The 27,811-nt window shown below is 41.1% G+C and overlaps 1 protein-coding gene across 1 annotated transcript; it reads right to left on the bottom strand.

Moving 5' to 3' along the window:
- Nucleotides 1-643: 643 nt before the first annotated feature.
- Nucleotides 644-21,132, bottom strand: LONRF3 (LON peptidase N-terminal domain and ring finger 3). Its single transcript, XM_059824262.1, has 12 exons — nucleotides 20,496-21,132; nucleotides 19,255-19,373; nucleotides 18,539-18,661; nucleotides 16,204-16,359; nucleotides 14,541-14,787; nucleotides 13,758-13,848; nucleotides 10,409-10,523; nucleotides 9,843-9,964; nucleotides 9,020-9,178; nucleotides 7,807-7,969; nucleotides 6,780-6,929; nucleotides 644-6,070 (listed from the first exon to the last, which is right to left on the bottom strand). Exons 1-12 carry the CDS (start codon nucleotides 21,130-21,132, stop codon nucleotides 5,912-5,914), a joined length of 2,241 nt encoding a protein of 746 aa, XP_059680245.1. The 3' UTR covers nucleotides 644-5,911.
- Between the last annotated feature and the right edge of the window lie 6,679 nt (nucleotides 21,133-27,811).

The following is a 27,811-nucleotide window of genomic DNA, read 5'->3' as shown; positions in this document are numbered from 1 at the left end:
GACTTAGGCAGCAAACCACAAGCATGCCACATCTTGCTTAAATGGCAAGGCAAAAGGAGCAGCCCATACCTCTGTAATTTTAAAAAATTTTGGCAACTGTTACACATTTTTAGTAGAATAAGATATAGAGTCACTCCTCACAATGTTAGAGTTATAAATAAAACTATTCTCTAGTTTTGTCTATAAAGTTAAGGACTTTGAAAATCCTAGGAAACTTCTTGTTAAAAGGTCTTCAGTGAAAATAGTCCCTTCATCACCTCACAGATGCAGCCAGGACTGTAAATGAAAAGGTATCCTGGTTATAGTTTTAAATCACAGAAACCTGTAAAGCAAACAGTAATGCATGAGAAGTACTAAAGTCCAGAGAAGTGTAGGGTAGTGCTGTAAGCCAGGCTCTCTTCAGTTCCTATTATTCTTACTTTACTACAGCAAAGAGGGGAAAAAAAGCACTTGAAGTCCTTTACAAGTGATGAGGTTTGACAACTTCATTTCTGTGGTTTGGTTCTTCACACCAAGTGTTGTGTGACTGCAGGATCTAGGATTTGTTCTTTGTTCCTTTATCTAAAACACCTAAAAAAGCAGCTCACATGTAATGCTTTTTTCACCTCTGTAGTTCTTTGTTATGCAAGCCAAAGAATAAAGAACACAAAAATTTTAATTAGCAAACAACTCTCCACACAGACTTTGTTGGTACAACATAGTTATAAGTACATCTACAAACACATACAAGTTCTTTGGACTATGATTTTTTTTAAATATATATGACGATGTGAACAAATCTGGAAAAAACAAATTACTTCAACCTTATGTAGAGGTAGCTGAACAGTACTCTGTTCAGTGATATGAGAGTATAACTTAAGTTTCATTTCAAGTTCATTACAGTGCACAAAAGGATGTTTTACAAACAAATGGAATATACAAGTCCACAAAACTTTTTATTTAAAATGGCTTGATAGATATATTTCTGGCACTCTTGTAACCACACAGCTTGATGGAATTAAATTGGACAAGATTATGGTGCCAAATTAAGACATCTTAGACAGATAGTCTTTTGCTCCTCATTTTTGTATTTCTCATGTTCCTCACCAGGGAATTACAGAAGCTATTACATTGTTTTTGCTACACTTCTGCTCTGTAAACCTTTGTTCTGCAAGTTGAATGTAAAGATTTAAAGGTGCATATGTTTATATTTATAAAATATATGGCTATGACTCTATTAAAAAGCTCAAGAATGGCAATAACAGAATACAGGCACTTCTATGCGAGGGTTACTTTAGACCTTATGAAACTCCAACGTTAGTAAGCACTTCACATGATACCTGGATGAGTAAGTCAATGTAATAGTTCAGTTTTTTATTATCCACCATTTTAATCCTGTCTAAGCAGATTAGTTTCTTGTACCCAGACAATATTTATTTAGCAAAGTAGTGACTTTGCTGGAACTACCATTTTTCTATAGCTGTAAGACTTTCAGTGATTTACTGGGCTTTGGAATAAACCCCAGATCCTAAACTATGTGCTGCACCAGTTACAAGTTAGGTTGTGAAGCTGACATTAAATGAGAACTAAGCAGGGGTTGAGTTCATCTGATGTAGGACTTGGGGGAATGGGGAGCACTACCCTAAGTGCCTATAGTTCCATTGGGGTTTTATGCACAAAAACCCCCTGTAGTTAATTTACACTTTTTTAAAATAAGAGTTTGTGAACATGTTCTCCACTCCTAAACATTGCATTTAAATATAACTCCTGTCTGTCATTAAACACCAGTAAAACTTCAGCACCAAGTAGAAATCATTAAAAGACCATTTAAAACAAAACTTAATTTTATAAAGCTCTTTCTCTACAGCACAGATTAAGCCAGACCTGCTACACCCAAATCCACTTTTTTTTTTTTTTAGATTAAAATAATCTTTGGATTAAGAAATCCATGGTTCAGGTGTTCTGTTAGTAAGTAGTCATACATATCAGAATGACAGGCCAAGCAATAGGCCAGCCATTCAGTATGACAGCTGGTATCTCTTATTGCTACAAGGTAATAAAAGGTAAAATATCAGCACTTAAAATTTAAAAAAAAGTAAGAGGAACTTTTACAACTAACACCAGAATATCACTTAAGACTTAGTATGATAGCAGCCTATTCACACCATTTTATCATTTCATTATTAAAACTACTGAACTACTTTCTACAACTGTGTCTGAGTTCACTGTCAGGTTTTGTGATTTTTCCTGATTAATCCAGTCCTGTCTCACGCTTACTTTCAACCAAGTCTTGCTAACCAAGATAACAGCTATTTTCATGGAAACATATACCCTTAAGTTATTGCTAGACAAAGGAGCATATAAAACAAAGCAAAGTTATTTTGAGTGTCGTAAGTCAAATGAAAAATTAGTATTACTTCCTGCAGAAAACTTCTGACTTTTTAATTAGAAACCATATGATGTATATGTACAGAGATTTGGAAAGGTGATACAGCCAAGTCTTTGTTATTTATTTTAATGTATTTTGTTAAATACTTCATTTACAGAAAAGATACTTCAAATTAACAAAACCATATCTTACAAATTTAAGTCTAAAACTTCTAAGTCTCTGGGAGATGTTTAGGTGATACTGCCCAGGAGACTGGCACTTACTCAGTTATAGTTTGATGTATTCTGATTCCCTCTCCACCCCCATTACAAAAGACTTTTTTTTTTATTTCTCTAGGGTCAATGGAAATGGCCTTCTTTGAAGAACTAGCAAGAAGCCTATGCATTACTTATGCCCTCACAACAAAGATTAATCGATACTTCTGGCCACACGGGAAATGCAAGTTTGAGTCTTTTTTTTAACAGATGAGCAAGACCAGTTATGAGACTGGGTTTGGTGTCTAGAAAAAGGTGAGAAGATTAAATAAAAAACTCCCCCAATTAGTATTTTATCTGATCAATGCTGTTTCTATAATTAAAGTGAAGGTATTTTTAAATCTGTTCAGCTGTTTATTCATGCCTGTAGTAAATGTTGCATTTACATCCTTGTACTGATTAATACAACTAAAAAAACCCAGCAATACTGTGACATAACTGGAAGATTTTTTTTTGTTTTTAAACCTCATTACTGAAACTTTATCATCTTAACTGACTGAAGGCTAAGGCTACTCCTTGTCCAGCTTTTCCTGGACCAGTTTGTATTCTCTAGCAAATCTGCTTCTCAATTTTTTTTTTCCTTCTGATGGAATTTGCAGACTTTAGCCATTAATCTAGGATGTGTGGCCATACAGCAGCCCCAGACAGAATGCTACTGTACATGTACAGATGAACTTTCTTGATGTGTTCAATTTGTTGTGCATATGCAGATCAACTGTATGCATTACATGCAGTAGGTCCAGTGTTTCCAGGTTGCAACAAATGCACTGTGCGTTCACGATACAGGGCATGTGCACGAGTTTCTGCTTAAGAAATTCTGGCAGCTTTACTCAAGGCTAATAGAAAAGACAATATTCACTTTTAAAATCAAGGATTCTTTTCATGCCAATTTCTAAATCAACAAAATAGGCAGAATATGAGTATGTAGAAGATATAGCATGCAGGAAAAAAGAACAATGACATCAGTGAGAAAACAGTTTAAAATAGGTATTTAAGGTCCTTTTCTCACAGATAAGAGTAACGAAGTGACAGCTTTTTTCTATGGGAGCAATATGGGCCCCTTATGTTATGCAATAATACATAATGGTTTAAGGAAGAATTGCATTTAATGCAGCTTCACTTCCAAACAAGTAGAAATCACTTTGTTATTGACTTACGAAGACAAATGCCATAGCAGGCGTCAGCCACCATACACTTGTTATTGTTCAGAACATGTATGTATTTCTATACATTGTTTACAGAGAAGCATGTAGCAGTATGGAAATAAGTTGTAGCATTTCTAGAGTAGCTCAATGCAAACACGGGATATGTATTCCATTTGCATCACAAGGTTGAAACATGTTTGTCTTCCATTTGTTTCTTTGGTACCCTTATGGAAAAGTTCTATAGAATTTAACAAGAGGGGGAACAAAGGTAGTTTTATGGAAACTTAACAGTATGGGAATTACTTTTAACTAATAAACATTTCTGATGAGATGATGATGGAAAAACACACAGAAAACTGACATTAAATTCTACTGCATTTTTCCATAAAGGCATGGAATGGCAAAGAGTGCTATCCTGGGTAAAAATAACAAATTTGTAGCATTCCATAACATTCTCAATTCAATCTGTTTTTTTGCCACTGAAAAGGAAAACAGTAGCTTAGCATAAAAGGCCCAGTTCTGCTCACATTGAAATCAGTGAAAGTCCAAGTCAGATGGAGGCAGGATCAGTCCCAGAAAGTGGTACACTGAAAGCAGTAAAAGTAGCAAAACAAGTATATGAACTGTTGATTTTAAAAAAAAAAATCAAATCCAAGATACTTCCTATTCTCATTTCTGCCCTATTTACCTGCTTTATAGCTAGAAGTAATCATGCTAAAATTCACTTGTTTTCCTTGGGAGTTAACTATTATGAGCAACACTACCCAATCTCTTAAGAGAAATGCAATGGCTGGGTAGAGATTTGAAGCTAACAGAAACCTGAAGATTGGGGTGAAATAAATAGCATTTATTACAACATATTCCTTCTCATGTGACACAAACTGCCCTCTGAGTCCTACAGTTCAAACTAACTCCCTCCTCCCCCCTAGATACACACACTGCAAAGCCAAATCCCACCAAACAATTGAAAGAAATAAAACTGATCTTAACAGCAACAAGAGTTGATGGAAAAAAAAAAATCTATGTAGTAACCTACAATGAAATGATAGCAGTACTTCCAGTTTTCTTTAGGAAAAGCCACTTTTCATATATTGTGGCTCTTTCTTCGCAGTTCTTTGTAGCCATTATCCATTCTTGCGTGAAAGAGTTCAGATATAAATTCAACTCCAAGTTATTCTCTGTTCTATGAAAAATTAGGGGATAGATCCTTCTGCCACCACTATGGCCAATTCCCACTGACATCAACTGATCAATACTTGAATTACCCAAGCACTTAAACACTCATGCTTAGGGTTAAGCATGTGCTTGACTGTTTTGTAGTATCAGGAACCTAGTTGCAAGCATAGGATCAAGTTCCAACAACTGTGCTTGAATTCTCAGACATAATCTGTGTATTCAAAGACTTCACGGCAGGCTGTTTCAGGGGGGAAAAAAAATCCTTCTTAGGCTACAGTAGAACTGGGGATAAGTAGAAAAACATTCAAAGTATTGGAACACAAATATCTGAAAAATTATCAAAGCAGTTGCTTGTGCACTGCTAGAATCATCATTTTGCCCCCAGTCATAAATACAGGGTAAAAACACTATAAATAAATAGAGCAGCTCACTTTCCTTTAGAGAATGAACACATAAATAATATACATTTGAAACAAAAAATCATAGTGCAAAAATAAATTATCAAACGGAAGTTGTGAACATTATTTTACACAATGCTATATAAAACCTGAACCATATGGAATAAAAGACTTTGCAGTTCACTGAAATAATGCATTAACATTATTATTACTGCTTCACATTAAACTGCACAGTTTATCCTTTATCCACTAAAAAAATAAAAATAAAATAAATTAAAAAACCTCTTAAACTTTTTAAAAGGTTTATGGCAAACAAGATCACTTTTTGTTCTATCACATTTGTTATTAATTTAGCAGTGCAGTGATTGAATAATCATCTCAGAGTTCCAAATGGAAACTATTGAAGTATCCATAAACATCCCTTGCTCTTTATAGCTCATTTTCTTTGAAATTCAGGCTTGAAACATCCTGACACTCAAATCTGTAAGACATTATTGCAGTTAGATGAAGTTACAAGAGACAGTCTACAGCCAAGTACTGTGGGAGACTTCACAGCTCTCCTTCTCACCATCACCGTGATCTTGTACGGGACATGAATGTAAGGACACGTCTGATACCATTCAAGCGGTCTTTGAGGGATTTCATGGCAAGGAAAGGGAGCTGAGCTCTGTTCTCAAGTGGAAGGACAGCTAGGACCCACCAGCACCAGGCTGGCCCGTTAGGGTTAGCCTGCAGTAAGGGGAAAAAAATAGAAGTTAGGATACATATAGAGAGTAAGATTTAACTTTGAAAACACAGTATTTTGACAGCAATCTAGCAAGCAGGTCATTTCATTGCCAATCTAATGAAAAGTTGGCTTGAAACAAATTACAACCAAGTTGCACCTTTCCTAAAAATAGGATGTTGGAGGCAGAAGCAAGAGGCATTTCTATTTCTAGCAACAATTTATAGGTTGGGCCTTCTAGATTTTTTTTTAATGTCTTTTGTTCCCATGTTATTATTGACCCAGTTCTTTGGGATACCTGCCTCCCTTCTTCATGCTTTATGACACTACTTCATATTTAGTTTCTGTTTTCATATTCTGTTATTTTAGGATGCCTACCATTTGCGGTCCTTGAACGGAAGTACCAAGTTTCCTCTTGTCTATTTGCTCTCAATCATTTAATTGGGGAAGTAGAGCAGGCAAAAAGGCATTTAAGTCTCCTGGGATTAGTACAGTCGGTTAAGTAGTCTCAGGAAGTTACCAACATTAAATATGAGCTTTTTGTTCACAACTGTGCTACCACTGCTGTATGGCAACATAACTTAGATACTTAGCTTATGCAGGATAAATGAAGAGTATTCATATTTTCATCTTAAAACACAATGCCTCTCAGCTTATCGGATATCCCTGCTATTTCTGTCTCTAAAAGTTACATAAGCCACTGATTCTGGATACCTGTGGATCAGGATCCTTAGCTGGCATTGGACCAAAATGACTGAGAATTCGACTTTTGAGCACTTGCTTGAGGGAGTTAAACCACATATATGCCTGATCATAGACAGAATCATGGAGAACAAGTAATGCAGCATACTCTTGTCCTTGCACCTGAAATGAGTGAAGAGAGGGGGAAGGTTACTGTTAGTTCAATCTGCATATTGGGGAAGGCATGACACTAATTTTTACCATTTTCTGGGGTTGGTAGGGGAAAGGAAAGAAAGAAAAGCATGCCAGGAGAGTTTGGGATAAATCCTGAAAGCTAGTTTGGTGTCCCCCATCTTGTTCCCTGCACCCAGTCTGCCCCGCCCCCCCCCCCCCATCCCCCCCTCAATCTATTAAATCCTTCACTTTCTTACCCTATATTCTAAACCAAATATACCTATTTGCAGAACAAGCACTTTCAGGATTGCTATATGAAAAAACCTTTACATAAACATCATACAACACAGAAAAGATTATGCAAAGCTTTTTTTTTAAATTATTAGCAGCTCCTCAGAGTAGACATTTTATCTTCCCATTGTACACCAAAAGCTCATGTATCACCCAGAATACTTTGACTAGCTATATTTTTTTTTTAATAAGAATTAATGTAAATAATTTTGAAGGTATAGTGGGCCCGATCCTGCTCCTTCTTACCTGAATGGGAGTTTTCTAATTGGCTTCCATGCAAATGGAGGCAGGTTCCACCCCCCCGCCCTTATAAGCTGTAGTTATTCTGTCTAGAAGAGTGGTAAGATCCCATCCTGGATTCACTTAGTTTTGTCTTCTGCTAAAAACCTCTAGGAAGAGGACTCTTCAGTATATGAGCAGTGTGTGTGCACACTTGTGGTAACTATTATATTTCCCATCTTTAACCATGAGCAGGTAGTAAATATCACAGATTTGTTCTACTAGAATCTGTTCAACAAAAAAAGAACTCACTGAAATTCTAAGCACTTATGTTTTCACGTGTAATACAGTTTAAAAGAAATATTTCTAAATTTACCTTTTGATCCTCAATGTACTCAATATCTGCTGTATTATAGCCATCACGCTGGCTGTGCTGTATCACCTTAAATCTCCTCTTGCCGATGCTGTCTACAACAGAGCGACCATCAGCAAAGAATTCAACATTTCTTATCTCCAGAATGCAGCCATAATCTGCAAACCTATTGAAATCAGAACAAAAGCAACTAAACAAGTCTTACTCTCTCCACCCTTAGTTCCACAGAACTGCCATACAGCCAGTCCCTACCACAAAGGTATTTACCAGTGTCAGCTCATTTCTGTTGTTCATAGCACTGACCTGCTCTAGTTCAAATTATTCCACAATTGTTTTCAAAACTATCAGGAAGATTCAGGCTGTCTAATCTGATTAACACTAACTGCATGTTTTGAAATACAGCGAACATCTTATGAAATTGAAAGTTATACAGCTCAGAAGCACACTTTCTCCATAATCCTGATATGTTAAGTCAATTTCTACAGAAGAACAAGTGCAATTCAGAATATTAGTATTATGAAGGACTATGAAATCTATCAAGAAAAATGTTTTCCCACAATTTCAGCAAATTTTACTTTGTAGGTGTGTATTTTGTGTACATCATACTTTTTATGGTGTATGCATACCCTGTGGGTATACACCATAAAAAGAAGGGAGGAAAGCTAAATAAAGAGACGGTCATTAAGGTCAAATTACCTAAGACTGACTGTAAGTGGCTCAATGTAAATGCTCAGCCAGCCCTTATGAAGGTCCTGTTGTACGCCTGTAACCTCCACTATATTCAGAACAGTGAGAATATAAAAGTATCCCAATAGCTTAGCTATTCTTTTCATAATTTAAAAACTACATCTGCCAACACACCTTACTGCTCTTTCAATCTGATTTCTTGTGCAAAAGCATTCAGCAGATTTCAAAACAGTAGAAAATACACTTCCTTTACATGTATTACAAGAGGTCTGCAGCTCAACTTTGTATAATACACACTAGCTATGTGTGTTTCAAGAAAAATAGGCAGTTGTATTAGTCAGAATCTAAGTGCTCAAGAGAAAAACATCAGTCTTCTCAGCGTCTTTAATCAGCATGATTAGGAAGAGGCTTTCTCTACCGGAAAACTGTCACAGATATTACAGCCATGGACCTTTCTGCACCTCTCCAAAGCGACTTGCTCCAGAGTAAGTGGGGTACATCACATGGTCCAAGCATGCTGCTCACTCACCCCTTTACAGGGTCACTGATGCACATCCCAAATTGTTTGGTGCCAGTCTCCATGCACCTTCGAATCATCAGGCGATAACATGGCTCAAAGATGTGCAAAGGGCACGGGACTGTAGGATAAGCCATTGTGCAGACAAATATAGGAACATTCTTATTTAGGCTGTAAGAAAGGAAGGACAAATCAGATGCGACATTTTCCAAACTACTGACAAGATATAAAATACATTTTATGCAATAACATACTCTTTAAAATTATTATATCTTTAAATAGAAATAACATCTTTAGAATAAAATTCTTAATGGAGTAAGTAAAAACTAAAATTATTTTTCCCCTTAATTGACTAGATACCATGGAAAGTGATATACCACTTACTAGCAAAAGAATTTTTAGTTATGCTTTCTGGTTTTGCTAGTGAGAACATTAATGCATCTCTATTATCGCTTTTATTTACTTTATTTTCCTTAATCCCATTTCTTCCCTACCCAGTACATTCAAACCCCCAGCCTGTGAGACTGCTTCCACTTATTGTCTCACTCTGTGGCTTTCATGGAGCGCTGCAGAAAGCAACCACATTGCTTTATACCTTGTTTATAAAACAACCTTCTGGATTTCTTCTACTTCTGTTTATTGTTTAGCAGTGTACAGCTTTTATGCTAACTCAAAGCACAATTTCACCTGGACCCTGTTCTCTTTGAAATCACATGATACCAAGAAAGAAGCTCCTTTGTCAGCATCTTCGCTCGTGTTCCACAGCAGCAGGAGCCATTCATCAGCTAATGGCAGTAGTATTAAAGATTGGATTTTACATAAATGGATTACATACTTGGAAAGCTCTGCTATTTCCTCTTCATAAATCTTTCTTCTTTCAGTGAGTTCCTCTGGAAGATATCTAGCTATTAACTCCTCCATTAGTACTGTTTTACAGTATTTCCTCATTGCCAAGCACTGCAGTAAAAACACACGCAAGCAGTTACAAATAATGTCTAGCATTTCAGTGTATGGTGCCTATGCACAAGGTAGTTATCTGTTAGCTCCATTTTCTTGAATCTATAGCAAAAAACGATCTTTTAACCTTGCAGTGCCACTGAAGATATGTTTATTGAACTATTCCCTATGCTATGGGCATTATCTTAGACAATCTGTAGGTGATTTCCCTTCCCTTTCCAGATTTTCCAAGTACATGACTGGCTCTAAGGTTTGAACAGAGGAGAGTATCCATGCTTTCTAAGTCATAAGGGCATTTAAAAATAAAATAAAATAAAAAAATCACATTTTTTTAAGTTATGCAATATTTCTTTTGAGTTGGGAAATATCAAAGGTTTCTGAAGGTGCTACTCAATCCTACCCTGTGCCCTTGAATTTATGCCGAGAAAATCCAAGCATCATTACCTCTGAGAGCCCTTCCTTGCACAGGGGACATTTTGGGTTGTGATCCAGACATCTCTCAAGACATTTGAGACAGAAGGTGTGTCCACAAGGTGTAGTGACAGGTTCATAGAAGAGCCTGGATTGGAAAAATCCCAAACCAAAAAGACAACAATATCGTGTACCAAAGTGAAAGAAAAAGCTATTACCAGAAAAACTGTATTCCTTCACTAATTTAACTACTGACAAGGATAAAGTTGTTCCTTGCTTTTCATTTCTTCAACCAACTTTTGTATTTATTCAGCTTAGACTTTCGTATTGCCACCTAATGTGAAAGGCAGCCCTGATTTCAGTGGATGTGAGGGAGAATATTGTCACTGACTTCCAACAAGCCAGGATTTAATTTTCCTCTATGTGAGCGATAAATAGAAGCAGAAGTTGGACAATCTAACTTTTTCTAATGGAATTGAGCAATACTTGCACAACTATTACTGTGGAAATCACGTGATTACTTGTATGTGTAAAGCTAAGCACAAAATAGCTATTTGCAGTAATAGCCCACAGAACTGATTGCAATAAACTGTATTACTGCCAACTCTAATGTGGACTTGGAAAGCAGTTTTGTTGGAATAGAAAGTTTTTAACCTTCAAATGACTGCTTTTCTGGAAAATAAGTGACATGATATTCATGTTTCATCTAGGAAAAAAATATTAAATATAAGGCCAAGTCTTCAAAGTATCACGGTATCTAATCTTTACCCATTTCGAGTAACTCTGACACTTATTTTCATGTAGGGATTTTTGACTTCATTATTATGATTATGTCATATTGCAAAGTGATGTTTCCTTGCCAATAAGTACGTTAAAGAGATGTAAAAAATATAGAAGTGGGGTTTTTTTAATAGAAAACATTCAAAACTAGACATTAATTTGTTTGGCATATAGTATATTTTACAACATACTGTCTAAGCATTTTAGGGTCTCAAAGATTAGTCCAATTATAATTTAAGTGAATTAGTAATTTTGCTTTAAAATATTAGTTTATCAAAGCAGTACACTAAGTTCTACTATACATGTGGAAATTATAAATATGTAAACCCACATTTATTAGCATCTTTAACAAGATGAGTGTATTTAAGAACATATTTGGCTCTTAAGATTGCCATAGCCAGTTTATAAAATGTCAATAGTTACTATAAATATTGACATTTAAGCAAGGGAACATATGAAGAAGTATCTAAAATATCACACCTATCTTACTGCAACTTGACTGTATAACTGAAACCCCTTGTTATTTGTTTAGTGATCAGAAACCTCACACTGCACCAAGGCTACCTTACTGCTTTGAACTGTGTAAAATACTAAATTCTACAATATGTTTCAGTAAGAACTGGTTTGCACATGTAATTATTTAGTAGTGACTGACTTGATCTGAAACGTTAGCATAAAGACAAGAAATTCCTCTTAGAATGCATGATTCTGCTCTAGCTCTCGCTGAAGCCAGTGGCAGCTTTTTCCTAACAACTCTAAGAGACCTGGACCAGCCTCATGACTTGCAGAAAGAAACCCTACACACCAAGATTTCTCATGACATCACTTTAAGCTATTGTAACAGCAGAAACTAAATATCCACTCCCGCTGAGTAATGCTCCTTCATTTCTCACCAGTATGTTGCTTTGACTATTATTTTTTATTTTCTGCTTGCTGCTGGAGCAAACGTAGATCAATAACATTTGGCCACTCCATCAGACAAATAGGTTAATAACAGCTCCTGCAGTTAATTGTGAACAGGTCAGTAGGTTACTAGGTAATTAGTCCAAAGCATCTCAAGATCCAAATCCCTAAAATACTTCTGAAGAACATGGCAGGAAATAATTACGATCAGTCTGTGTTAATAGCAAGAATAAGATCTTGTGACGGCTTCCCTTAGCACAAGCCTTCATTGTTGCAGTGATGTTACAAAGCTAACATCCTTCTAGATGCAAGGCCTGTATTTGTGATTGCAATTACAAGATCAGCATCAACATCCTCTATACTGGAAGGGAACCAGCAATCCTTGAGCTAATTCCTTTACAAACGTATTGTTGTCTGGCTGTTTCTGATTCAATATAGAGGATGAGGAAGTAGGGCTAATTAATTTTATTAAAAACATCTGAAAAATGTTTTGTGGACATAATGATCATAAACACACAGACTCATTAAAACCAGCTAAGACCAATTGTGTGGCTTTCTGTTAGAGGAAAGTTTTGCTCTTAGCAGTATCAAGTGTTTTGACAGCTGTATAAACTTTTGGAGCACGTTTCAGCTGTAGGCAGACAGAGGGAGAGGGGGCAGATCTGATTTATTCCAAGCAGAAGCGAATCAAACAACACAGCAGTTGTTCCCCCAAAGGTTTCGGTCTGAAATAAATTGAAGCCCCCCCCCCCCCCGCCCCGCCAAGTATACAAACAACAAAACAAAGCAAATCCACATTTCTCCAGGCACAGGCCTTCAGAAATAAACCCATGAAGAGGCTATCTGCTATTTAAGAATTTAAAATATAGTGCAAGACTAGCCCAAACTTCCATTATTGATAAATCTGAGTAATTAAAATGACAAACCTAAGCAACACTCACTGCAGAGGTCAAGACCTCTGTGAAACACCTTCCCAATATTTCCTTCTAAAATGTCAGTAACAAAACCCCACATGTATATTTGCCAAAATTAAAATGTCTTTACCAAACAAGTAGTAAAATAGATGTAGTTGGCAACTCTTACAGTTTTTATCAAGTCACTGCTGTCCCCAAGAATAATTCTATTATTTAACTGGAAGATATCATCAAGCAAGTGTAGTGATGGCCTTAATAAACTAAGGAACACATCTCTAAAGCAGTAACGGAAAAACATGCTCTTGTTTGCCTGCAAAATCCTCCTATTGCAATAGCAGCAACACAGTATTTTACACACAAACTTGGAATATTCATAGGATGTGGTCTCTTTCGCTATTTTGTGCATTATATAACATCATACAAAGCTCTACGAATTCCAAAGAACAAACTGTGGTTTTGTGCACTATGTATGTCAGTGGGTGTGCATGTGTAAGGGGTGAAAGGAAATTTTTCAGACACCTTCACTAACACGCTTAACCCTCACATGACCTTACGAGTCCTTTCCCAAGCAATCACTAGCCTAGAGCAGATCAAAAAGTTCCTGTCCATCAACCATGTTCAGAACCAAAGGTCTAGAAATGCATCATTGGAGTAACGATTATAATAAAAGCTAATTTCAAGTCAGAGGGAAAAATAAGTACCAAGAAAGCTAGACAGTCTCTAGGTCATAAAAGGGAAAGATGTGGCTTAAAAGCTAAAGATATCCACAAGAAAACAATGGATACCTCATACACAGTGAGCAGTCCAAATCTGAGGGGTCCACAAATTCAAATGGAGTATGTTGTCCAGTACTATTTCCCTTAGTATCAACTGTGTCTGTCAAGAAAAAACATATTACAATGTGATTGAACAGAACTATGTAAACACAACAGTATTCTGTGTAGCTACAAGCAGTATCCAATATTTAAATGTGTATTGTATTTACTTGAAAGTTACCGAACCATTAACCATCATTACAGTAATTTCTACGGAAAGCATCAAATTCAACTTTGGCACAAATCAGCATACCTCCCCTTAATTTTGGTGACATCATACCCACTTGCAGAGGGTTGAATTTAGCCTTGCATTAACAATTAACATCAAAACATTTTTTATTAGTGTTGGAATCTAAAGTGGGACAAATTCTTCTGTCATACGACTGTAAATATATCCCACAGCATGAAAATAAGACCAGATATCATGAACAGAATTTGTGTTTTTAAACAAATTTTTAATTGATCCAGAAAGTGCGAAGATCATGCATGACATTTATGTTCCTTAAAAGATTCAGAGCTCTGCTGATAAAAAAAGCACTTGACCCAACCCTTCTTAGCCCCCTTTTAGACTAATTTTTTTTTTTCCAAACACACAAGAAAGATCTGACATCATGCCCTGATTAGGCTAAAGAGAAAATATAAAAATATAAAAGCCAAAGTGTAATTCGGACCCCTCTTCCTTTAAGTTTTATAAAAGCAAAATTTCCATTGATCGCATGCCATGGAACTTATCCTGTGCGTAATTAAACATACCTTTCTTCATCAGTTTGCAGGGTACCTCAGGATTCCGCATCTCCTCTGAGCAGCACTTCCTTTTCAGGAGGCTGCACTTCTCAGAAATGAGAAAGGCAGACTCTGGCACGGAGGGGAGCTTGTTGTTCTCCTCCTCTGAGCAGTCCTTTTTGCTCTCTGTAATTTGTATAGATTTCCTCAGGCTATCAGAAGTAGTTACATTTGGTTCCTCTTGAACGGGAAGACCCTTTTTCTGTTCCACATTTACCTGTGTGAAGAGAGGATTGACATCAGACCAACATTCCAACAACTTGGTAAGGAAATAAAACCCAAACCTCTCAAAAGTCTTTAATATTATGGCTCACCAGGAAGGACTTTGTAGGTCAAGAAGCAACAGTTTGAGAATTGCTGTGTCAGGGCCTGATTTTAATGAAATAAAACCCCCATATATGCGAACTATTTCTGCCCCCGCCCCACCATGGCACTGAATATTTTCAGCCCTTATGTGTGGCTTTATAGCTTGGTCATGAAACTTTATTTAGGCAGAAATGTGGCTACATCTCAGGTTAAATATATTGTTATCACTTAACCTATGGAAAAATGCATATTGTTTATATCATAATGATGGTATCAACCATCAAAACAACCAAAACGATGCTAGTTTATTTTAAGGAAGCAGTATAAACGCACAAGATTTATAACAGAGAAAATGCACAGAGCTTCCTTCAGCGAGAGAGATTTCTTTTGCGCAGGATAAACCGATCATTCTTTATCCCGTTATGGCTACGGAACAACCTGTGAGCAGCCATCACACAGGACATCACCTATCAGCTTGTCACATCAACTCCCCAGATGAACCTGAAAGCAGATACTGCGGATTGTGATCAGGAGCTGTGGTGATATGCACCATGCAGAAAGATGAGCGAACTGTCCCTCGAACGACTTCATGAAAGGGTCATACAAAAGGATTTCTTTTCAGGATATCCCAATAGCCTTTCCAGAAGGCAGCGTCACTGATCATTCTTATCAGTCTCCACAAGGCTGCTCAAAACCTACCATTTTTGTTTGTAAGGACTAGCAAAGTTTTCTCCTACATTATACTGTATACGCAAAACCTATCCTCAAAGTTCAGGTTTCAGCAAAGCAAAAGTGGTCCTTACAAACCCATGAATGTAAACCTCCACAGCCATTTACAAAACCATGGCTGGGAAACCAAACTTACGGAGTAGCTAATATATCTTATGTGGCTCTACAGTAACCTCTAAGCAGTGTACAGAATCTGAATGCAGGATGATTTTGTCACTGACATCATCAGTTACCGTTCCAGCTGAAACACTAGATTTTAGCATTTCACAGCTTTTGAGGGTATCTCGATCCAATCTTCAGAGGCCCTTTCCCACTACCAACTACCCAGAAGGGCTAAAGACAGTTACAGGAATAGTACCCACTCAATTCTGGCATAAAATTTATCAGAACAACAACAGAGGACTTCTATTAAAGAAAAAGAAGAAGTCAGATAAAGAGGCTTCAGTAAGTCGACATTGTTTTGCATGTTCTGAAACTCAGTAAAAATCTGAGAAAATGTATCCTCTTATCTCCCAGAGGTGAAAAGGAGATAAGGTTTCCCAATGTGAACATAAAACACACAACAAATTAAGAACCACACATCAGACTTGATCTTTACCTTGAGCAACCTTTGTAGGTTATGGCTGGTGCCTCCAGATCCCACTGAATTTAGGAGGTTCCCCTTTAATCTAGAGTGATGTGACAACAGCTGCAGGATATCGGGTAAGTGTTCCTGAGCATTTCCCGGGATGAGTGAAAACAAACTAAGTAGAAGCTGTGATATAAAACAGAATACTTCACTGCTTAGTTCCTTCCTTGCAACCTCTAAATGAAAAAGCAAGTAAGGGAATAGCTGAAAGAAGCATCCTTGATTTTGTTAAAACCATTTAAAGAGCCCTTTAGACTAGGGTAAGAACAAAAAGAAGTGCAAGAGCTAATGCAATATAGTCCAAACAGACAGCAAGAGACATTTTCAGAGTTCAATAAGCCCATAAAGTTATTAACCATTCTCTGATGTGACACACGCATGCCTTTGCCCTCTTGTCCTGCAGTTCAGAGCTCACCAGAAATTGCTAAATCTTTTTTAAATATGTTTTTTGCTGCACATCAGAAGCTTTCGCTGGAGTTTACTAGTACAGAAAGCACTCATCTCACAGGCTTAATCCAAGTTCAGTTAAGTAAATGTCTCTGATATTGTAAACTGCAGCTATTTTTAATTCACTTATGTGAGAATACAAAAAAAATACGTAGGCAGTAGAAAAAAGCTATTTCCTCATTTGCTATCGGAAAACAAAGTGAATCTGTATCAAGTAGCAGCTTGTAGCCACTTGCACGGATATGTTTATTTAAGGAAAGAAAACAGAGCTGAATGGAAGATTCACACTTCAAAAACTAATTTCAACATACTACTGCAGTGATCCTGCTGATGCCTGAGGAAGCCACATGACAGCTAAGATTTCTTTTTAAAGCCAAAAAGGATTCCACAGGATCACACTACGTCAAAACTAACATGGACAGACAGTTAATACAAGCAGAACATCACAGCTGCACCCGAAGAATTTGGTAAAATGTAGTATGTCATTGTTATGCAAACAGCCTTGGAAATGACCCAGTAGAATATTGCATCATGGATGAACTCTGTGTCTGATGAGTGCATGAGTAATTCTTTCAGTCATAAGAAGCCTAGTTTTTCTCAGAACCCCACTGCTCAGAAATTAGGTGTCTTGGATGAGGCTATTTGGAGTCTGAATTTAGCAACATATCCATTTGTTCCTGCTCTTCTTGCTCTAGTGCACAGGAAGCCTCCCAGCATGACTATGAGAACAAATCGTGACACAATGACAGTGAAAGACTGCATGGAACCCACCGGGAAAAAAAAAGCAACCCAACAAAACCCCCAAATATCGGTGACAAAAAAGTCACAGGAGATGGAAATCTCAACCATACACAAAATGAGATAAAGATTTGATTGCACTACAGCCATCCAGGTTATACTCTCTCAGTTACCTTCGTCAACAGTGCTTGACTATAAGAATTCTACTGTGCTTTTAGAAAGCCTTACATATTACAGCACACTAACCCAAAAGCTCCCATCCCACCAGTGATGGAGAAAAGCGTGAATGCACTGCCATAAAAGAAAATTGAGTACAAGGAAAATAGAACTATTACACCTTTATTACCATAAGCGACACTAAGCCTTTTAGCTACGACAACAAAAAAAGGTCAAATGTCAAAACACCGATTCACAGGAAATCAGAGATTTGAGGGGTGTGCAAAATAGAGCAGTCTTTGCAAAAAACATTTAAGAATCCACACGCCACATTTAGGCTGCTACTGAAAAAAGCCTCACTGTAGATCCATTTTGTTGCTTATTTAGCATTAATTACTAGCAACCTTTAAAAACTATTCTAAAGCAGCTCTTCTTTTGTTGACTGCTTCCTTTCACGCCTCCTTCACGCACCGATACTCGGCGCAGCACGACTGGCGGTAGGAAGAGAGCTGCTGCTCCCAAGCGGAGTTGGACGGGTGCTGCGTGTTGCGTTCTGCCAGTCAACGGCCTGACACAACATTCAACAGCAACTCCCTCTCTTCTGCACTCTGTCATTGGTAATACTTTGCCAAGCTAGGAAACAGATTAGAAATTTGACTATAGGCAACCACAATAGTCTGTGGGTGGCAATTATTAACAATTCAGTTTTTCTTCAAGTTTGCTGATGTCAGCACCATGAGTAACTGTTTCCACATAGTGCCTGCTGAGTACATTTTCTTGCTACCTCCTATCTTCAAGTAAGCAATACACATAACTCAAGTTTGAACAACAGTCTGAATGTATCTCTCCATCCAGCTCTTTGCAGTAATGAAAGAGAGGGGAACAGAGAAGAAAAATTCTTATCCTCCTTTATGAAAGACCACTGAAAACAATAATGCAGTTCCAGATGATTTAGGGACCTCACCTTTTGTGCCTCAGACTTGGCTGTCTTGTTCCCAGTATCTAGAGCAAGGCAGAATAGAAACTCTCTTAAAGCTTCTTCCGTTTTCCCCAGATGAGCTAAAGCTTGTCCTTTCCTTAGGTGACCCTGCAGTGAAACATACATCCATAGTTGCAGCTTTTGTTCGTTTGTCATGAGAATATGCAATAAAACCAAGATGAAATTACAAAAGATCTTTCGGGAGAAGAAAAAGGCAGGGAGAATCACTATAACCGCCTCATATCTAGACACCACCAGTGTCTGGGTTTTTCACCACAATGGTGTTGAAAGCTCTTACAGGCAGAACTGGGATATTCTCTAACTCAAGCAAGTACGATTCGCACAGCACCTGAGCCCAACAGCTCTTGGAGAAATCTACTTCCCCTACATTCAATCTCCTGCAATAGTCATTATGTCTGTATAGAATGATATAAGCACAGCATTCAATTTTTAGAGAGAGTTCACGAACTTGAGATTCATCCAGGTCAAAGACAATAGTATTAGCTCATCCTCCAGGATTATCACTCTTTCTTCAGCCCTGGAAGCTCAAGAGTATCACGGTTAAATGTCAGTCACAGGAGTCCAGGAAGTTACAGGACTTAAAGCCTCCCTCAGATTCAGCTCTCTGGCCATTCTGACAGTTCTCTATCCAGGGCAGCATCAAGGTTTTAAAACAAAGTACACCCGGAGTCAGAACTTACTTTCAACCAGTATGGCTGGAGCCTGCACGCTGTTTCTGCATCATGCAACGCATCTTCACAAGCTTTCAAAGTAGAGTTAATCTGGGACCGGTTGCTGTATAGTAAGTGGTCATTTGGAGCTGTAGGAAATAGAAGTTGTTGATTTAAGTAAATTAAAATCAGTTACATAAGCTTTATCGCTTAATTTATTTATTTTTTTAAAAAAGCCCCCGCATGTTGGTGCTTCCAAGTTGTACAAACCCACAAAATATCCAGTTTTTAAATAACTATGTGCTAAATGAAATCGGGAAACCTCTTTGGGCAACTCCAGACAAAATGTCAGCTATGCATTATATAACGGCAGGGAACATGGCATAAATAAATGCTGAGACGCTCCCTCAATAAATTACCAGCTCTGACTGAGGATCAGACGGTGGACAGAAACACGCAGGAGACATTTAAGGCGGCAAGAGGAATGCCCTCATACTGCAGGGAGGAGTTTCAAAATTTTTAGCATCCAAGTTTTTAAACGCTACGTAAGGACCTTTTCGTGCCGCAGCTGGAGAGAGGAAGGCGACGACGGCCCCAGGACTCGGGTAGTGAGCGCAGACGGAGCCATCTCCCAGTCACGCCCCGCCTGGGTGGCAGCGGGGCACGGCCCCGCCTGAGGGGAACTCTTACCCGACGCTTTGCCTTTAACTTCCACTCGCTGCGCGCAGGGTCACAGCGGCTCCTCCGCGAGCGCGGCGAGAGGCCGCAGCCGAAGTTCCCCCCGCGGGCGCCTGCCCCGACGGGGCGCGGGCAGCCAGCCGCCCGCGCGGGAGCCTGCCCGGCCGCGCAGCCCCGCCGCCTCCTCCGCGCCTCGCGGGAGCCCTTCCCGGGGGGCGGCGGGACGCCCCGGGCCAAGCGGCCCGCTCGCTCCCGGCTCCGCCGGTTACACAACGGCGCCGGCGGGGGGGAGCCCGGCCGGACCGCAGGCTCCGGCTTACGCAACCGCTGCTCTCCTGACCCAGTTTCGCCGCGGGCCGAAGAGCCCCTACCCCTCCCCGGGCCACCCCCCCCCGACCCGGGACCCGGCCCGGCGCGGGGAGCCGGCGGCAGCGCGGCCCCGGCACACCCCCGGGGCGCGGGGGCTGCCCCCGGCCGAGCCCCGGGCTCGACGGGGCGAGCCCCGGCCGGTGGAAAGTCGTCTCCCCCGCCGCGCCCGGCGGGGAGCGCGTCCCCCGGGGCCGGCGTCGGGGAGGGGGGGGGGGGGCCGTTACCTAGGCTGACCGCTTCGTTGTACTTCTGCAGGGCGGCTTGTAGCTTCTTCTCCTTGTACAGGAGGTTCCCTTCGTGCCTGAGCTGCGAAGCCTTCACTTGGCAGGGGAACCACTTGCCCAGCAGGTTGCTGAGGATGACATTGACCCGCAGGAGCTGCCCGGCCGCCGCGCTGCCCTCCTCCTTGCACAGGACGCAGCGGGACCCCGCCGCCCGGTCCCTCTCCAGGCACTTTTTGCAGAACGTGTGTCCGCAAGGCAAGGAAACGGGCTCGAAGAGGAAGCCCTGGCACTTGCGGCACCTGAAGACGTCCCACTCGCGGGGCTGCGGGGGGCCGCTCCCGGCGGCGGGCAGCCCCTCTTTGATCCGGACGCTCTGCGCCAGGCACTCCACCAGCTTCTCCAGCTGCTCCGCCCGCAGCTGCTGGTGGCGGGACGCCAGCTGGTAGAGCGGCAGCGCTTCGTGCAGCCGCCCGCCGTAGGCGAGCGCGTCGGCCCGCCCGAGCAGCACCTGCCACTCGGGCCCCAGGCCGCCGCCCGGCAGCTCCAAGTTCTGAGCCTGCAGAGCCCCGGCCGCCAGCTGCAGCACCAGCTGGGGCTCCGGGCGCTGCTGCTGCTGCGGCGGCAGGTGGGAGCCCATGGCGGCGGCGGGCAGCGCCTCTAGCAGGGCGGGCGGCGCGGGGCGCCGGGGCGCGGAGGCAGAGGGGGCGCGGGCGCGGCGCGGCCCCGCCGGCCCATGCTGCTGCCGCCCCGCGCCGGGAGCGCCCCGCGCCGCCGCCGCTTATATAAAGGCGGGCACGTGACGCCGGGCGGCGGCGCTCATTGGGCAGCGCCCGCAGGTTGTTACAAAACCAGGCGGTTTTGTAACGCGCCGGCAGCGGCCCCCGGCCCGGCCCGGCCCGGCCCGGCCCGCTGAGGGGACCGCCCGCCGCCTCGGCCCTGGCGCGGGCAGCTGCCGCCCGGGCCGCCAGCCGAGATCCCGCAAGGGCGGGGGGAAGCCGGCGCTGCCCCTGGGGGCGGCCGTGGCGGGCTGTCGGAGCCCGGCCCGGGGAGGGGGTGTCCTGTCAGCGGCGGGCGCCCTGTCAGGAGCGGGCGGGGGCGGGCAGGCCGCACCGGGCCGGGCCGGCCTGAGGGTCCCGTCGGGCGCGAAAGCAGCTCCGCCTCGGCACCGCCCGCTGCCGCTGTCCGCTGCGGTGGGTCCCACGCACGGCCGAAAGGAGCCGGCACTCGCCCTCCTCCCTCACGGCCCGGCCCGGCCCGCGCCGTGTTTGGTTCTCCGCGGGCGCTGTCGGGTTTGGCAGAGCCGCGCGCCGAGCGAAGGCACCCGCCGAGGAGCCGCTTCCCCCCCGGCAGCGCGGTTACCGGCGCTTAAAGTTACGTTTGAGCCGCTGGTCCACGGTGACGCCACGGTGAGAAACTGAATTCGGTCCTGGGTTTGGTGTTTTGGTACCTACGGTCATACAAAAGAAATCGCAGCTCAAAGCGGTTTTGAAAAACAAGAATCCCGTTTCCTGCTAGATCTGGAATATTACAGCCTGTACTTGCACAGTTAATCACTCTCTTTAGGCGACTCTGCATAGGAGGGAAGCTATTTCAGTGTCAGGTAATCATGCTTTTAGGACAAGTAAGCAGAACATTAGAAGGAAATGTGTTTGTTTGGTCATGCGGTGTGGCGTATTGCGTAGATATACCTGTCCATGCCAGGTTCTAGATAAAAAAAGCACATGCCTTATGATGTATGTTTGTTTTATTCAAGCCCAGCTGTGTTGACCACTTCAATCCGTACACTCCCACCCATTTTCATTACATGAAAGGATCACACTAGTTGTGTGACTGTTTGTGCTAAATGTAGCCTAGGGAGAAAACGACCTGTGCTACCATAGAAGAGAAGCAGTTGTTTTAGAAATTGTCTGATTTTTTGGTTTGCAGTTTTACGCAGATCTACAGTTACAGTTTCTAGAAATGCCCATGATATATATACATACCTTTGCAAATACTCTAAAAATACAGGGCACTTTTCACACTGTCTCAAAATCCGCTGCAGAATTTGAAATTTCTGAGGATATCCTATTACTGATACTATTGGCCTCCTCACAAAGCTCAAGAGAGGGGATGAAGGAATTAATTTCCCATTTCTTACTTAAAGAAGTGTCTGGACTCCCCCAGCTTAGGCTGTGTAAGCTAAGCAGGTATTAAGGGACAAGCCCTGCCTATGGGGTTAGAACGGACAGGACAAAAGGTGGAAGAAAGTAGAGGTAACGTGACTTTTGTAAGACCTTGTTTAGAGAGGATGCTTGAGAAAGTTCAGATGGACTTAGGTTTAAAGTGAAAAAGTAATTTGAAGCCACTTAAATTCTGGCTCTTAACTCTTAATAATATACATTTTAAATTAATAACGAGGGCTAATTTTGTGATGTTTATGTGTCCACGTGTAGGCAATCCTTAAGCTTATAGAGAAAGCCAGATATATACCTGGAAACAGAAGCCAGCCATCAGACCCTTCAATTGTCTTTGATTCCTATGATGCTAAGACATTTTTCACCTGCTAAAAATTTGGCCCCTGTCTCTAGGGCTCTTGAATCTCTTAAAAAACAAAAAGAAAAAGAAAAAGAAAAAGTTCAACATCTAACTGTTGTTCCCAGGCAAGTCCTTTAATTAGAAAAAGAAAAAGGTTAATTGAATAGCTGCTGGTTTCAGTAATTTTCTCTGCCATCACTTCAGTCAGACAATAATCCAAAATATAGCACAGCCTGCCATCAAATAATTCAAAGAAAGGTAGGACAACTGAAGCACTTAAAATTTCAGTTAAGCAATGCTTCAGAACAGTTAGAAAGAATTAGTGTTTGTGCTCAGAAGTGTGGGGGTTTCCCACCAGGCTCAAGCTTGCTAGCACAGACTTCTTGTTTTCCAAACTTCCATGCAAGAAAAACTCATACTATAAAAGAATAAAACCCTTAACAAAAAAAGAAAAAAGAAAAGAAAAATGCTTTCTTGTAGCCTTGAGGTCGACAGTTGTCTCTGTTGCAAAACTATAGTCTCGGCAACCCCTCAGTGTGTTATTTTATAACCATTGTCCTGAAAACCACTATGAGTCAAAGCCTATTCAAGCGAGGGAAAGTGACATAACCACTGGTTACCAGTAGCAATGCAACGACAATCGCTCTATCAGGGATACGCCACCAGTATTTACATAGTTACACAGCAGACACTTAAAGAGATAAGTCACGGTATAAAGGGAGGGTTTCTAGCAGCTCGTGAATTCAGGATAGGGAATGGAAATAGATTATCTTAGAAAATGTAATCAGCATTTGTGCTCTGAAAGGAACTTCCACAGTTTCTATTTACAATGTGTGAAAGCATTTGCAGGGCTAGCTGACAGTCTGATCGCTCGGGACTGAAATGAGTCTCAAAAAAGCTCTGTGAAATGTACTTCTGGGAATTGTCTTATACCAGCAGGGACGTGGCTGAAACATTTCAAGAGAAAAGGGCAGCTGTGCTGATGAACTACTCCTGTGGTGGAAGCTGTATGCTTACGAGGGTCCAGAACACAGACCTTTATCCAAAGCCGGAAAACAGTTAAGACCTTATCATGGATGGCCTATAGGCGACAACTCTGTGACTTCCCAGGGGAGAAACCAGCCGGCTCTGCCTCTGTTGGTTCCCGGTATGTGTGGTGTTTGGTAAATGTTAGTACTGTGTGGGGTGTGACAGCTACAGAGCGAGCCGTACAGTCATTAGTGGCAAAATATTTTAAAGCCAAGGTACTAATTTACTGTTCACTAGAAGTCAAACAACTACAAAATATTTGATTCTGACATCAGGCCCAGCTCTGCAAACGCTGTTTTAGCAAAAACAGCTGCGTGAATTGAATGTACATACTCAATCGAGATATGCTGGGGTGTTTTTATATAACACATCCTGAAAGCGTGGAGTTTTCATACATTCATACATATATTCATGGCTTTGGAGCAGCAGTGGGTCATGAGGTGTACTTGATCAGAAAGCAAAAAAAGAAAAAAGAAAAAAAAGAAAAAGAAAAAAGCAAAGAAAAAGCAACCCCCTACCTACCTGCATTGTTCATGAGATCAAGAACGGATTTATCCTTCACTTAAACAGAAGAAGTTAAAGCTGGGAGGTGACTCACTGCAAAAGCACATCTCCCTTGTATGATTTTTCTACAAAGGGAGGTTTAATTTCTTCCTTTTAATGACAATGCGCACAATACTGATCTTCTTCCAGCAGTTAATGGCTGGCATAAGCGGCAGTATGAGAGCATGACTACATTCTTCAGCCTTCTTCTGGAGCTATAATCTGCATCACGCTTTGAGACTACAAAAACAACCAACAAACCTCTTTCTTTCCCCTCTCAAACACAACTAACCCAAGTGTGAAATTCTGGCCTACGAGTCATGGTGACAAAGCTCTTCCTCTGCTGGAAGCAGGGATGTGAAAAGTCACATCACAAATACAGCCACAGATGGCCTTTTATTTTCAGGTGCTCTGCACACACTGTAATAGTCCACAGGCAAGAACAGGTTTGGACTGATAGCCCATGGAGTTGAGACAAAAAAACCCGAGGGAGGTCCAACCATTAGGTCAGGAAGCTGCGCTAACTTACGGTTAGAGAACGGGAAGTGAAGACACGCGAGTTCTTCTGTGTGATTTTGCCACCGAATCTCTGAATGACTTCTGGCAGCTATCTTGAATTCTCCTTTTGCATTCTGCCTACTGTGACGACTCCTGCATGCACTGGGCATCTCTGCTATTATACACACATGATTTACATTGAAAAGCAATCAAGTTCTATTTTAAATATGTTTTGACCCAGTAATCTTGAAAGAAAAGGCATAACGTTCCCTATACTATAAAGGAAATGAAAGAAAAAGTGTAATGGAGAAATTTATGTTCATATGCCACAGTTAGAAAGTCACTAGAATTAAGACATTCACAAATACATTAGCCAGTTTAAGTAAATGCATGCATGGCACCATCAAATAGAGAAAGCAACTGGATCGCTGGGGTTTGTTTTTCAGGGAAAACTACCAATAGAACCTGTGAAAGGTCCTTGTTACCTATTGGTCTGTGAACGTGTGTGATAAGAAAAAAAACCAGTGCCCTTCCACGGACTTCTGCCTTCCTAATTGATGACTGAGTAGTGATCAGCTTGACAAGACCTCAGGACCAACAAAGCCAGCATCCCATTCAAGTTGTGTCTTTCACTGTGTGCTAACAGGCGGATTCACAGCGTGTCCTGGAAGTGTAACCAAACCTAGAGTGAGTTGGGTAAAATAATTTCTGTTCAGCCATATCCAGATTCTTAGGTTACTTCTGTTCTGAATTGGAATGAAAGGGCTAGTCAGAAATTCAGTGGAATTCAAATTCCAGAGTATTTTAATTGTGAGGTAAGAAGATATTTCAGTGTTGAACAAATATTTAACACATAAATCACCATGAAGTTCTGAGCAACCTAACAGTAATTTGAAGGCTTGTATTTTGTCAAAACTGAGGAACTATCCACTAGCCACTCCTAGTAGCCATTTTGGTGACAACTGCTGTTTTACTGGAAAGCTAATCTGTCAGAAGGAAAGCCCAAATTAACTCTTCTTTTACATACAGAGAAAATCCCAAGTGTTTAAGTACCCCTCAGTGTGCACGGTAAACCTCCAATTACAGTAAACTCCTGCTTAATGTGTGGCAAGACAAACTTGAGACTAAGAGGTCCGTCACCCCTTACAGAGAACATGAGGAAAACAGTCAGGAAGCCTTTCCATTTCTGGAGAACATGGGCAGTTGCTGTTACAGGAGAAAACTGAATGAACATATTCTGCCTACAAGGTAAAGGTATTTATGGATTCTTTTACTCTGACCAGTAACAAAATATTTTGCAAATGTCTTGAGCAATAGGTCATTTTACACCCATGCAGTGTTCCGTTTGTCTGAAAAGACTTCACTTATGGTCTCAGTTGAGATACCTTTCCAGTTTGAAACCACGTAAACCTAAACATTCAGAAGGGAAAGGCTGTAACAAGGAACATAAGAATGTATGTTTTGTTTCACAGCTTGTGATAATAAGATTCCAGAAAGAAGATCAATAAGCTTCACAAAGTAAAACCAAAAAGAAAACATCACATTAATACAATCTACAGTCCACTTGAAGTTATAGGAGCTAATTCCTCTTTATATGCTTTGGTGTGACCTGAACACAGTAGTTAAGACGCAGTATGGATCAAACCTGGAAGTTATTGATGAGTAGCCTACAAAGACAGCAAATGGAACATGCAGCTTTTGAGCAGTTTGAAATCATAGCTGAAAGGTTTATTTGAAACTACAGGACACATTCTTGCATAGGTTTTAAAACCTGTCTGGACCACAGCTATTTAGCTGTTTTTAGATTGGTATGGACTGCTGTTAGAGAGGTCTCTGCTTAAAAAGCATGACAATGAAGTCTTTTTATGCCTGTTGTGATTCTTAAAATCAAAGAGCCAAGTCATCCTTCCCTACACAAACATCTGTGGGAGTGCAAAAGGCCTGCTGAATCCATGATTTTAATTTCAGTAGTTTTCTGTGGGGAGTGAGGAAGATAAAGGCAAATTCTACAATCACAAAAAATGAGAGAGAGAAGTATGAGTGGTACTACTGAGGTAGAAACCCTGAAAACAGGGTTCTTATTCTAGAATAAGCCAATGCTTAACAATGGTAGTGGCATGTGCCTTCTAAACTACCTTTAACAGCCAGATAAATCCTATAGTTCTAAGGCCATAGCCTCTGCTGTCTTTGTGCCGTTGCTCACAGCTTCCCTATCTTTGCTGCTGGGGGAAAACGCGTTCAGGCAATGACTGAGGAATGCATCCCTTCTTGGCAAACCCCTTAGGGACATACTTGTGGTCCCATGGCATTAAAATGAGAACTTGAAGCATATGCTTCAAGTTAAGGGAGTTCTTCCAAAGGTTACTTATGGGGCAAAGGAGTACCTTAGAATAGAATATTTCAGCTGGAAGGGACCTACAATGATCATCTAAGTCCAACTGCCTGACCAATTCAGGGAACTTCAGCCTATACTTAACTGTTTTCTTGAGCTGGAGGCTTGGATGTCCTCATACCTCTGACTTTCATCCCAGAGGCTGTACGCAGCCTCTTCATCCTGGGGTCTGATGTGGACTATTAATGACTATATAGCTGTAGTGGTCTACAAGGTTACTGCCTCCTGCTGTTGGCTATCATCGCAGTGCCAGAGGTTTCTGCCAGTAATAAGTCAGATGATTCCGTTCACATTGAACATACAAAAAATACATGAAAGAAAAGGCAGGCATTTCCAGTTA

The sequence above is a fragment of the Gavia stellata genome, chromosome 14, assembly GCF_030936135.1.
Source record: "Gavia stellata isolate bGavSte3 chromosome 14, bGavSte3.hap2, whole genome shotgun sequence".
In the NCBI taxonomy this organism is placed as follows: Eukaryota; Metazoa; Chordata; class Aves; order Gaviiformes; family Gaviidae; genus Gavia; species Gavia stellata.
Note: the sequence above shows the minus strand (reverse complement) of the source record. Positions and strands in the feature narration are given on the sequence as shown.